The sequence below is a fragment of the Dendrobates tinctorius genome, unplaced genomic scaffold, assembly GCF_039654945.1.
Source record: "Dendrobates tinctorius isolate UK_male_01 unplaced genomic scaffold, ASM3965494v1 ptg000087l, whole genome shotgun sequence".
Lineage (NCBI taxonomy): Eukaryota > Metazoa > Chordata > Amphibia > Anura > Dendrobatidae > Dendrobates > Dendrobates tinctorius.
In genome coordinates, this window is record NW_027361755.1 from 8,001,763 (window position 1) to 8,016,200 (window position 14,438).

Sequence of the window (14,438 nt, forward strand, 5' to 3'; positions counted from 1 at the left end):
TATTTTTTTTTTTACTTATATTTGCTTTGTGTGTGTAAACACATAGTATGTAATGACATTATGGTCTTCAATGGAGAATGAAAGCGAAGAGGTTGAACAAGGAAATGACATCACAATTCTTATTTTTTTAATAATATATCTTTATTTAGCTCTATGGATTTGCAAAAATGCATGAAAAAACGCTTGCAAAAACCTATGCAAAAACACACAAAAAAGCGCTTATTTTCCACTGTGTTTTTCTGCCAAGAGATGCAGAAACCTTGCAAAAATTTCTGCAAGCAAATGCACAACATGCGCACATAGCCTTAGGCCACACATAGTGTCCACTAGGGTGACCGCAAAAAATCGATGTCGGAATTTTGTCCGTCTGGACCCCACAAAATGATTCCCCTTTCCAGATATTGAGATAGCCAAAATTTGAGCTCGATCAAACGACGTTAACCCATGCCGCTCGTCGCTCAAAGTTTGAAAAAATCCAAATTGAGGTATTTTAAGATTTAGGTATTTTGCATAGTCTGTTAGACTATAAAGAATGTGACAACAACATTGCAGAAATAGCCCTGACCAAATTTTCGAACCATTTGTGGTATTTGAATGCAGAGTTGGTGGGATTATCGTTTTTTGATCCCACCATTACAGACAATGAAAAGTTGTTAATGGCTAATAAATTGCTCAGTAGCACAGATGAACCATCAGAGCATGCTAGGGTTGTAAATCCAAAAGTTAGGAAAGAAAAATTAAAAGAGGTAGGAAGTAACCGACTTTAACGACCTTCTGACAAAAGATGAAGAACAAAAGCAATATGTCCTGCAAGTTGTAAGCAAATGCCGAGCATTATATTCTGACGTTTCAAAAACTACTTTAACAAAAGCTCTAGAATAGATTAGATAACTATGTAAAATTATCAACTCATGTAGGTTAGCGTGCTCTGATGGTTCATCTGTGCTACTGAGCAATTTATTAGCCATGAACAACTTTTCATTGTCTGTAATGGTGGGATCAAAAAACGATAATCCCACCAACTCTGCATTCAAATACCACAAATGGTTCGAAAATTTGGTCAGGGCTATTTCTGCAATGTTGTTGTCACATTCTTTATAGTCTAACAGACTATGCAAAATACCTAAATCTTAAAATACCTCAATTTGGATTTTTTCAAACTTTGAGCGACGAGCGGCACGGGTTAACGTCATTTGATCGAGCTCAAATTTTGGCTCTCTCAATATCTGGAAAGGGGAATCGTTTTGTGGGGTCCAGACGAACAAGATTCTGACATTTTTTCCCCCCCATATGAGATCCGGTCACCCTAGTGTCCACGTTATATTTATTGAGATCATTTGGGCTATAGCTGTGTAATGTAAAGCTGTCGTATAGTCACATAGTAGGTTATCCTATCATGGAGGTAATACTATGAAGGATTAGCAGACCTCCGCTTACAGTTGCTGTCAGATGTTTTTAATTGCGCAAACCTTTCAGACAAATTAGCTGTCTCTCTATCAGTGCACACATTCAGCTAAACCTACTTAATCTTGTACCGTTGAAAGGTTTGAAAAGCCGCCATAATGAAATCGAGGTGTCTGTGATGTAAGACATGCCTTATGTAGCACTGGCGGATTATGTACAAGCAGGGAACAAACATGTTCAAAACAGGAGCTTTGCATATCAATCAAAGAAAAGGAAATATCTATTTCTAGAAAGTCAAGTTTACCATTTAGAATCCATTTAGAAAACTAAACTGTAACTAGTCAGTTTAGTCTGACCTCTAGCGATTCTACAGAAATAGATTTCATAAGTATCAATTATCATTTATTATTATTATTAGGATCACTTCCTCACTGGGTAAAGGAGGGATATAGCTGTAAAAGGAAGCTATTATTAGAAAATTACCTATTGATTAAATCGGTTTTTCTGTTTCAAATTTTTTTTTAATTTAGCATTTATTTCCATATTACAATATATATTAAAAATAAAAAAAATCTTGTAGTTTTAACTCTGGAAACTGGGTCTGTTTTAGATTCTAGATGTTTCAGGAAACAACACATGTACGTAGCCACAATGGTTGGATCCTGACTCATTTGTGTTATGGTAACCAATGAGAGTGTAAAATGGTCATTGTGAGTGGAGGAGCAGTAGGGTCATCTGGGACAAATGGTTTGTTATGAATGGTGTGTAACAGGGTGTCACCTGTCATCGTCATCCTGCCTATGTCAATATGGAGCCCTGCTGAAAACGCTTCCCGACAGGAATTATGAGTCTAGAAAAGCCTCCACTGACCAGTGTGAAAAATGCAAGATTGCTAATAATTTCTTATTATAATAAACATCATGATATGAAAAAAAAATTGCCAAATATTTTTAAGACGTATATGAAAAACAAAAAGCTGATTTTTTAAATGTTAGCTGACATTTTGATGATAACTTCAGTTTAAGCTTATGTTGCTAATTGCTGGACCTAATAGTTTATCAAGCTTTCCCAGATTTTTGAAAGAGGCATATTTTTGTAGTGATACATCGCCCACCTTTGTCTGGGTATATCCCTTCAGGAGCCGCAATGTCTGTTATATTCTGTTACCCCAGTTATACAATGAATGATAGTCTCTGATATACCACTGTTTCCTTTCTGAGGACAGCTGTAGTGAGAATAATCCTTTTTTTCTAATCAAAAATGTGGACATGTTCTCATCTGGTGGTTATCTTGATCACCTTATGTGTTTTAAAATTGTGTTTGTACATAATTAAAGCGGTATTGCAGGATTTTCTAAAGTTGACTAAAGGCCCCGTCACACATAGCGACTCACCAGCGATCCCGACAACGATATCAACGTGTCAGGATCGCTGGTGAGTCGCTACATGGTCGCTGGTGAGCTGTCAAACAGACAGCTTCACCAGTGATCAGGACCAGTGACGTCGAGCGCGGTGTCGCTGTGTACTTTAGTTACCAGCGCGCTGATGCAGGGAAATGGTATCTAAGGTACACATCGGGTTTCTAAGGGACGTGCGTCACTTAGAAACCCGATGTGTACCTTAGTTACCAGCTCCCTGCATCAGCGTGCTGGTAACTAAGGTACACAGAGGGTTTCTAAGCACAGCGCAGTGCTTAGAAACCCTGCATTTACCTTAGTTACCAGCTGATCGCTGGTCTCCCGCCTGTCACACGCAGCAATGCGTGCTGGCCAGCGGGAGACCAGTGACCAAAAAAAGGTCCAGGGCTTTCCTACAGCGATCAGCAATACCGGCAGGGGGGCCGGTCGCTGATCGCTGTCACACACAGCAATCTCGTTGGTGAGATTGCTGTTACGTCACAAAACTTGTGACTCAGCAGCGATCTCGCTAGCGAGATCGCTATGTGTGACGGGGCCTTAAAGGGAATCTGTCACCCCTTTTTTGAGATATCATATAATGATATCATTCAATTGTGTGTCACATAAGGATTCTCTTAGTACTTTTGCTTCCCCCTGACCCCGCACCTTTCATGCATAAATACCTTTTTTATATCGGCTCAGATGTATGTAAACTGCCGCTGTCCGGTCCACTGGGCGGGGCTTATTCACCTGCTCCCCCCTCCCTGTCTTGCTCTACGCATTTCTTCTTGTGTAGAGCAAGACAGGGAGGGGGGAGCAGATGAATAAGCCCCGCCCAGCGGACTGGACAGCGGCAGTTTACATGCATCTGAACCGATATAAAAAGGTATTTATGCATGAAAGGTGCGGGGTCAGGGGGAAGCAAAAGTACTAAGAGAATCCTTATGTGACACACAACTGAATGATATCATTATATGATATCTCAAAAAAGGGGGGACAGATTCCCTTTAAGAGTAGGGAATTGTATAAAATAAATGTCACTTACCTATTGAATTTCGTGCTACCCCAGAGCCCTTATTACAGTGGTCCCCACTGGGAGTCAGTGATAACATCCCAATCACATGAACTCTATACCTAACCACGGATTCAACGGTCACAATGTAACTAATACTATAACCACTGACACCAGTGATTGGTCTTAGGGGGTCATGTGAATAATGGATGGCCCAATGTCAATGCTGGACCACCGGACCACTGGTGCTGGAGTGGAGAAGGGTTCAAGGTGTAAGTAATAGATCTTTCTTTCTTTTTTTAAGCCATTCAAGTCTTTAAATCAACCAGAAACATCCTTATGGGCTACATTTAATTTGATGTTGCAGATTTTCTGCAGAATTTGTGCACCTATTATTTGATTAGGCTACTTGCGTTTTTTCATTGAATTTTTATAATGCATTTTTACATGCATTTTCATTGCGCTTTTGATGCTGCAGTTTTTGTCTCTTTTTGGTATGTCTTGCTTTAAATTAAGCTGCTTTCTTTTTGATGTTTCCTGTTATTTGGTTTAGCCAACACTTTATTGATACAGTCATGTACAGATTACATTCTTTTTTATGGACTTTCCACATCTAATGCAATTCTTTGGGGAAAAACTACACATAAAGCTCAGCAAACCAGCAAGAAAAATTGACATGCTGCGGATTTCAAAAACCAGAAGTCAGTTTACATAGCATAAAAAAAAGCAACTCTGGCATGAGATTTCTATAAATTCCACCCACTTTTCTGGAACTTTGCTGGAAATGGGAGACATGTTATTTGCTCTGTGAGAATAAGCAGCATCAAAAACTCACCAAAACTCATCAGAAGAACTCAGCTTTAGGCTACTGTTCCACGATGAGTAATTGGTGAGTTTTTTGATGCTGCAGATTTTTGGCATCATTTCTGCACCAATTAGGTAAATTAAGTCACTTTCATTTTTCATTGCATTTTGGGTGCATTTTTTACATGAGTTTTATTGTGTCGCTGACACTGCAGTTTTTGTCTTCATTTATTAAGTCATGTTTTTAAAAAGAAAATAGTCCATTGTGATGGTGGTTATTTACGAAAAGTAAAACAAACATTTTTCAGGAATTATTTAACATACCGTTTCATCTGAAGTTATATCCGAATATAATTTATAGTAGAAAAGGGTCCCATCATGAGTTACTGCATTGAATTTGAGAAATATCCTAAAAAAAAGTGTACAATGAACACAAAGTTCAGACCACACGTAGGTTACATTTTCTGGACTAATGTACAAACACATAGGAACATTGTTATATTCAGCGCAAAGTACAAAAATATCAAGTATGACAAACCATTCTCCTGAGAATGGGAAGTGGGACCTCCTTAGGGTAGGTGCAGACGATCAGTAAACCCATGCGGATTCATCTGCATTCAATAGACGGCAGCGCTTTGGATGCAGTGAACATGTGCTGCGTCCAAAGAGCTGCCACTTCTGGATCGTCTGCACATAACCTATTTAGCTCCTGTCCCCAGTCGACACTTATGTGGCATATCTGATTAGAGTAGATGATGAGGTCTGTAAAGTGCTGGAGAAACTGATGACTATAAAGGTGAGTAAAATAAATAAAATAAAAATGCAGAAATCTGCACATGTATTTTGTTGCTTTGCTAAAACACATCATAGGTTAGGAAAAAATTGAGGCTATACAGGAGTAACAATGCATTATCGTTATCAAACAGCAAATGTTTGATTGTAGTCTGTTGTTATGGAGATACAGATCTGCACAGAATCTTTTTACATAAAATAGGATTTTTTTTCTTTTAAAGTAAACCTGTCATGTCCATAAACACTATTTACCTGCAGATATAGTATTAACCCGCTAATGACAGCCAATACACCTTTTAATGGCGATCGTTTTTAATGGCAATCGTTTTTAACAGCACTGAGGAATAAGAGCATAGCGCCACCGAGCTGCAGCGATTCTCTCAGGTGTCAGCTGTATATGACAGCTGACACCCTGCTGTATTTGCCCGAGCAGATTTTGAAGCCGATCTGGGCCGATTAACCACTTGCATACTGCTGTCAATCACAACAGCAGTATTTAAGTGTTTACAAGGGGATCACAAGACCCTCTTTGCAACAATTATATTCCCGCAATGAAAATCACGGGTCCTGATAGTTACCATGGTACCCTGAGGTCATGTGATGACCCCAGGGTTCGGTGTCCTGTGGGATCTAGTTATAAGCTGACTCCATTTGCAATGTATGAGACCAGTGATCAATCAAAAAAATTATTAATGTCTCACAATAGGACTAAATGGAAAAGTAAAAAAAGTTAAATAAAATATGTAAAAAAAAGTTAAAAAAACAGAAAAAAGCACACACAAATCTCGAAAAGCCGTTTTACCACTCAAAATGCAGTGTTTATGATAAAACAAAAATAAACAAAAAAGTACACATAATTGGTATTGCCACATCCATAATGAAATGCTCTATAAAACTGTGAATAAAAAGCGATGAAAAAGTTTTGTGTAAAAAAAAAAAATTGGTAGAAATGAAAATGCCAAATCGTCCCGCAAAAAGCAAGCCATAACATGGCTCATTCGACACAACACAAAATAAAAGTTACAGCTCTCAGAATATGACATGCAAAAACAAATTCATTTTTGTAAAATACTTGTAAAATATTGTTTTTAGTGTGTAAAAGTTGCAAAGTATAAAATAACAATATAAATCTGGTATCGTACCAACCCGATGAATAAATTGGTCTTAATTACTTTTACCCCATGGTAAAAAATAAAAACAACAACTGAACTGGTGGTTTTTGTTCATTATGTGTTTGAAAAATCGGAATAAAAAGTGATCAAAAAATATTATGTACCCCAAAATGGTATAAAAAAAATCTACAACTTGTCACACAAAAAATAAGTCATCACACAGCTCTGTTTGCCAAAAAATAAAAAGTTACAGCTCTCAGAATATGGCAACAACAAAAAAAACTACCTTTTACAATAAGGATTTATACTGTGCGAGAGTAGCAAAACCTATAAAAACCTTATGCAAATCTGGTATCGCTGTAGTCGCACCGACCTGAAGAATAAATCCACCTTATCATTTAGACCGCACAGTGAACCGCGCAAAAATAAAAATAACAACTATTCTTGCACTGCTGTCTTATTTGTTCATTCTAGCTATCAAAAATTGGAACAAGGCTTGGTTCACATTTATCCTGTGCTCTCTGCTGAGCGCGGACGTTGGGGTTTCTGTGTAAATTCCCCAAAATCTCAATTCAGACAACCCCGGACGGAACCACTCACTTATGATGGCAGACAGAGTTACTTTGACTCACTTATGATGGCAGACAGAGTCACTTTGGACTGGTGTCTGTTCCGGCAGTGTCCCATCACTTTAGACATCTTTTTAGTGCACAAGATCTGTGCATGCCTATAAAGATGAATACCACCAGAATAGACAATAAATTAATTTCAAAGTGTCTCCATCTGCCTCATTATGGTGGGTGGTTCTGTCAGGGGTTTCATCGGAATTGCATTTTTATGGGATTTACACAGAAATCCCTGTGACGGGAGTATTCTCCAGAGCAAGGAGGGACAACAGGCCTGGGAATAATCCAACAGATTTATTGACCAAAAAACAGGAACAACACGAAGGTAATTTGCAGAGTCCCAAAATAAGTCCACAGGAAACTGATTCGGGGGCACCTCCCGACAATCCTTGTGCCAGATCACAAAACCATAGTCCTTTAAGAGTCCCAGAAATCCACCACGATCACACAGAGGCCGAAGCTTCCTCAGACAGCCTCGTCCTACTCTTTTAGCATCCAACTCACATCTGATCTTAAAGCAAGAATGTATTGTCAGGGCTCCTGGGATCAGTCCATCTGAAGGGGGGTAGGGGTCACACGTACTATTCAATGGTTTGGTCCATCAGAAGATTCTAGAAATGTAAGGGCTCCACTTAGTCTACAGGATGTGTATTGTAGGTTATCTTCTGCTTAGGAAAACAATAGCCAAAGTTCCACTAGCTGTTGACACAAGCCTAAATTAGATTATGGTCCAGGTACATCACAAGACATTGCAAAGTATTGGGGGAAGGAGACATGGTTAATTTACAGCAAATGAACCAGAGGAAAGTTAAATGACATATTATACAAAATACAGGACAGGGCAAGACTGCAAATCATGACAATCCCTTCCCCTCCCAATTTGTGTACGTACTAGGGACCTCTACAGGTCACTGGTTAAGTACACACAGGCATGGCTGACAGGACTCAGGGCTCCTCTTGCCTGGACAGTCCATCTGCATTTTGGTGTTGGCTGCCTCTTCTATACTGTATGGTAAAGTTATAGGGCTGCAGTGCCAGGCTCCATCGTAGTAAGCGTCCATTGTCCCCAGAGACTCTGTTCAGCCAGGTGAGGGGATTGTGATCAGTAATGACAGTGAATTCTCGTCCATACAGATACGGCCTTAGTTTCCTAAGGGCCCACACTACAGCCAGACATTCTTTTTCAACAGTTGCATAGGCCACTTCTCGGTCCAGCAGTTTCCGGCTGAGGTAGGCAATGGGGTGCTCGTCCCCAGCTGCATTCACCTGGCTGAGGACAGCTCCCAGTCCATAAGCAGAGGCGTCCGTCTGCACAATGAATCTCCTCTTGTAGTCTGGAGCAGCCAGAACAGGGTCACAGACCAGAGCGTCCTTCAGCTGGTTAAAAGCCTCATCACAGGCTGGAGTCCAGATCACCAGCCGGGGCATCGTTTTCTTGGTCAGGTCGGTAAGAGGCTTGGCCACAGTGCTGAAATGAGAAACAAATTTTCGGTAATAACTGGCAGTGCCCAAAAAAGCCATAACTTGTTTCTTAGTTTGGGGTACAGGCCAGTCTCTAATAGCCTGGATTTTGGCAGGTTCGGGACGGAGCTTCCCTCCTCCTACTCTATGCCCTAGGTACTGGACTTCACCCATCCCCAATTGGCATTTATCTGGTCGAATGGTTAGGCCTGCTGCAAGAAGCAGGTCAAGAATAACGGCTACTTGGTTCAGATGTTCCTCCCACGTCTGGCTGAAGATAGCGATATCATCCAAGTAGGCACAAGCAAAGTCACCACATCCCCGGAGGATCTGGTCCACCATTCTCTGGAAGGTGGCCGGGGCATTCTTCATTCCAAAGGGCATATTTAGGAATTCATATAGACCAAAGGGGGTTATAAAAGCGGACCGTTCTCTCCCCTCCTCCGTCAGAGGGATTTGCCAGTATCCCTTACTGAGATCAAAGATAGTGACATATCGGGATCCAGCCAGTCGGTCTAGAAGTTCGTCAATACGAGGCATTGGGTAAGGATCACTGACGGTATGGTCGTTTAGTCGTCGATAGTCCACACAAAATCGAGTACTCCCATCCTTCTTGGGTACTAACACCACAGGAGAGGCCCAAGGGCTATGGGAGGCCTGGATTACCCCAAGCTGTAGCATCTCCTCCAGTTCGTGCTGCATGGTGTTTCGAACTGATTCAGGTACCCGGTAAGGAGCCTGTTGTATGGGACGGATGCCCTGAGTGTCCACATGATGTTGGGTGACGGTGGTTCGACCTGGTTGGGATGAGAAAGCAGCACGTCTCTGTTGAAGCACTCCCAGCATCTGGTTTTTCTGTAAGGAATCCAGGTGATCTCCCAGAGGAACCTGTTCCACAGTGGATGGGGCTCTCGCTGCTTCCACAAGATCAGGTAGGGAGTCCTCATCCTCTTGACCGTCCTCTGAAGCTAGCCGACAGCTTGCTATCATTGGAAGGGTCCGGTCATGGTACTCCTTAATCATATTCACATGGACAGTCTTTTGTCTTAGCCCCTGATCATCTAAAGCAAGAAGGTAATTGGTGTCATTCAGTTTTCTGAGAACCCGGAAGGGACCCTCCCATGTTGTCTGCAGTTTATTCTGCCGATGGGGAACAATCATTAAGACCTGTTGTCCTTCTACAAACTCCCGGTAGCGTGCTTTACGGTCATACCATGTCTTCTGTCTGGTTTGAGCCATCCGCACATGACTCTGGGCAAAACTAGCAAGTTGGGCCAGGGTTTCTCGCAGCTTTAGGACATAAGGGACAACAGGGGCCCCTGTATCTTCAACTTGCCCCTCCCAGTATTCCTTGAGCAGGGTTAAGGGTCCTCGGACCTTTCTTCCAAAGAGTAGTTCAAAGGGGGAGAACCCAGTGGACTCCTGGGGAACTTCCCGATAGGCAAACAAGAGATGGGGTAGGTACTTCTCCCAGTTTGAATCTCTGTCAGTGAAGGCCCTCAGCATATTCTTCAGAGTGCCATTAAATCGTTCACAAAGTCCATTTGTTTGGGGATGATACGGGGTCGTGCGGATCGCTCGTAGTCCACAGGTGCGCCACAGACACTGGACCAGCTCTGACATGAACTGGGAGCCTTGGTCCGACAAGATCTCACTGGGAAATCCTACTCTGGTGAAAATGGTAACCAGGGCCTCGGCCACCTTGGCTGCAGAAATACTTGACAAGGCCACCGCTTCTGGATATCGGGTGGCATAGTCCACAACAGTGAGAATGTACTGCTTTCCAGATTTACTTGGTTTAGCCAGAGGTCCAATGATATCAACAGCTACTCTTTGAAAGGGTTCTTCTATTATAGGGAGCGGTTGCAGGGGTGCCTTTGGGTGATCTCCGGGTCGCCCTCTACGCTGACATATGTCGCAAGTTCGGCAGAAATGCGCCACTGCTTGGGAAATCCCAGGCCAATAGAAAGATTGAGTCAATCGCCTCTCGGTGCGGGTTTTGCCTTGATGGCCAGCAGTAGGAATATCATGAGCAAGGTGTAATAGGGGAATTCTGTATTTCTGAGGAACAATCAGCTGTTTGCTATAAGTCCAGGGCTTATCTAGGGAGTCGGCATTGGTAACCCGATATAGAAGTCCATTTTCTCTGATAATTCTTTCTCCATTCTCCCCTAGCTGCCCTATTTCAGCTCGAGCTCTAAAACTAGCTAGGGTGGGGTCAGTCTCCACTTCTTGTCTAAACTGAACTTTATCCCAGGTAACATTCATATTATCCCCACAAGAAGAATCACTCACCGGCTGTGACGGCAGTTCTGGTGGCCTCATTTCCATGGATGGGTTGTACACGTCCACATTTGCTGCTCTCTTGGCTTGACTTCGGGTTACCGCACCGACAAAGTGGCAATGAAGATTCCCCACATCATTTCCTAGAAGAACGTCTGCAGGGAGGCCGCTCATCACACCGACCATGCATTGTTTGGCCCCAAAGCCATAATCCAGGGTCACACTCGCTCTTGGAATATATCTCTGGGTACCTCCAGCCAACTCAATGGCAATTCCTGGTCCCTTTTGAATTGCTTCTGGTTGAATTACTCGGGGATCGGCTATGGTGAGAAAAGCCCCAGTGTCACGGAAGCCAACAACTTTTTGACCATCCAGCACGACCTCCTGTAGATGTTTGTGCTGAAGATCAGAGGAACAGGTGGCTGGGGCTCGCACCCCATAGACTCCTGGTAGGGAAGCCAGGATATCAGAGTCACTTGGCAAGTCATCAGGCACTGAATCCATCTCTTCTCCAGGTGAGGGGGTCTGTAGATAATGAACAGGCAAAGGCGGTCTGTAGGTGTTCTGCCTCCGTACACCTGGACATTGGAATTGCATATGCCCGGGCTGCCCACATCCATAGCATCTGCGCTCTGGGATTCTTCCTCCACGTCGTAGTCCCAAAGGTGGAGCAGGAGTAATGCGAGGCACAGTCACACGAAGGTCACCATGAGTTAATGGTCTAGTGGGATGGTGAATATTGGAGGCAGAAGGACCAGGGGCCGCCAGCGTTGGGGGGCTGGTAGTGTTTTTCTCCCTGAGTAGTAATTTTTTCCACTGAGGCTTGATGGTGAGAGCCTCATCAGCTAGAGCTGCAGCTTCCTCCACTGTTGCTGGTCTCCTTTCACGCACCCATTCCCGGATCTCAGCGGGGCACTTAAAATAAAACTGCTCTTTTAGGATGACCTGCAGGAACGTTTCCCAGGTTATTGCCTCCTCTGCCTCCAGCCAGCGATGACATATATGTTTGAGTTTGTGAGCATACATCTTGAAGGACACTTCCTCATCACAGGCTAAAGTACGGAACTGAGTCCTGTAAGTGTCTGTGGTTACAGCATAATGTTCTAGAATAGTCTGTTTAATCTCCGCATACTCACAGTTCAACCGAGGGTCCATAGCTCTATAGGCTGCGGCAGCTCCACCCTCTAAGAGCCCCACAAGATGTCGGACGCGCTCCCTTTCCGGGACTTCCATTAATCGACACTGATGCTCAAAGTCCAGGAAGAAGCCCTCAATGTCACCGGAAGCCTCATTAAACGGCTTGAAGTCTTTGCGGGACACTCTGGGGAGTTCCCTCATGGGGGATGCTGTGGGTACAGTCTGTCTGGAGCTTCTCGCTGCCTCCAAAGTGATCTCCCTCTCCAGCATTGCCCTCTCCTCCATCCTGCGCTGCCTCTCCTTGGCTGTGCGCATGACCTCCCTCTTATCTTCTATGGTAGCCTCTTCTCCCAGCAAGGCCATCTCCTCCTCGTACCACACAACCCACCGACTTTTTTGGGTATTTACCTCCGACTGCCGCCTTTCCTCTCTTTGCTGTGAGGATCCTTCCTCAGTATCATCTTGCAGGTGAACTGCTTCCAAAGCCTCAATCAGCTGCTCCTTGGAGAGTCCCTTGTAGCTGACTCCCAGTTCACGGGCCTTTGTTTGTAGGTTCACCGCAGTCCAGTTCTTGTACTCTGCGGTGCTGGTTCCAGATGTTGATGGGCCGTTGTCCTCCATTCCTTCTGCTCTGATCCCACTGCTGCCACCAGTTTGTGACGGGAGTATTCTCCAGAGCAAGGAGGGACAACAGGCCTGGGAATAATCCAACAGATTTATTGACCAAAAAACAGGAACAACACGAAGGTAATTTGCAGAGTCCCAAAATAAGTCCACAGGAAACTGATTCGGGGGCACCTCCCGACAATCCTTGTGCCAGATCACAAAACCATAGTCCTTTAAGAGTCCCAGAAATCCACCACGATCACACAGAGGCCGAAGCTTCCTCAGACAGCCTCGTCCTACTCTTTTAGCATCCAACTCACATCTGATCTTAAAGCAAGAATGTATTGTCAGGGCTCCTGGGATCAGTCCATCTGAAGGGGGGTAGGGGTCACACCTACTATTCAATGGTTTGGTCCATCAGAAGATTCTAGAAATGTAAGGGCTCCACTTAGTCTACAGGATGTGTATTGTAGGTTATCTTCTGCTTAGGAAAACAATAGCCAAAGTTCCACTAGCTGTTGACACAAGCCTAAATTAGATTATGGTCCAGGTACATCACAAGACATTGCAAAGTATTGGGGGAAGGAGACATGGTTAATTTACAGCAAATGAACCAGAGGAAAGTTAAATGACATATTATACAAAATACAGGACAGGGCAAGACTGCAAATCATGACAATCCCAACGTAAGTGATCAGAGTAAAACACAAGATTGTGATCCAGCCTTATTCTGGAAGAGATCAAAAAATATTATGGACCCCAAAATGTTACCAATAGGAACCCTAATTTATCCAGCACAAAACCAGCCCCCACTCAGGTCCATCATCTGTCACTAGAATTATAGGGGATTCCCAAGTTATTGGTAGAACAAAGACTCTGGAAAAGCAACATGGCTCCTGCCTCCTCAAATATGACACAGAGAATTCTGTGCTCCCAAATCCAAGTGCCCCACCCTCTTTTTGAGCACCACTGTGTCTAAACCGCAGTGAGTGGCGACATGGTTGACACTGTTAGGCTGTGTGCACACGCTGCGGATTTTGCTGCGGTTCCGCAGCGGTTTTGGCCGCTGCGGACCCGCAGCAGCTTTTGCTGCGGTGTACAATACCATGATTCCCTATGGGAATCAAAAACCGCAGTGCAGACGGTGCGGAATTTTCCGTGCGGATTATCTGCGGTTTTCAATCCGCAGAAAGAATTGACATGTCAATTCTTTCTGCGGATTCCCCTGCGGTTTGCCATCTCCTCCATTGAGGAGATGAAAAAACGCAGGGCAAAACCGCAGAGCAATCCGCAGGTAAAACCGCAGGTATTTTGACCTGCGGTTTCACCTGCGGATTTTACAAAATCCGCGCGGATGAATCCGCACCTAATCCGCAGCGTGTGCACACAGCCTAATAGCGAGGAGAGAGCACTTAATTTACGGGGCCTGTGTCGACAGAAGCACAAGATGAACACAATGTATGAGGGCAGTACAATATATGGGGGCTCTACACTTTATGGATTCACAATGTATGTGCAGATGCGGGTTTTTGAATGGCGTCACTTTTGGGTATTTTGTCATACAGGCTCACAGAAAAGTCACGTCAAATGGGATGTGGTCCCAAAAAATGGTTTTGTAAATTTTTTGGGGAGAAATGAGAAATTGCTGATCAACTTTTAACCCTTCCTACTTCCTATAAAAAAAATGTTTAAAAAAATGCAGATGTAAAGTAGACATGTGGGAAATTTTATTTATTAACTATTGTGAGTGACATAACTCTGGCTTAAGGGCATAACAATTAAAAGTTTGAAAATCGGGTAATTTT

General features: G+C 43.4%; 1 protein-coding gene across 7 annotated transcripts in view; it reads right to left on the reverse strand.

Annotated features, from left to right (window-relative positions):
- Positions 1–14,438, reverse strand: part of TIAM2 (TIAM Rac1 associated GEF 2) — a 769,295-nt gene that overhangs the window by 447,361 nt on the left and 307,496 nt on the right. For 3 of the 7 annotated variants that reach the window (XM_073585717.1, XM_073585718.1, XM_073585719.1), the window contains one exon: positions 4,941–5,025. The exons of the other annotated variants lie outside the window; for them this stretch is intronic. In XM_073585717.1, coding sequence (XP_073441818.1) covers positions 4,941–4,948 — 8 coding nt within the window. In that variant the 5' untranslated portion in view covers positions 4,949–5,025. The remainder of the gene's footprint in view (positions 1–4,940; positions 5,026–14,438) is intronic. 7 annotated transcript variants of the gene reach the window in all.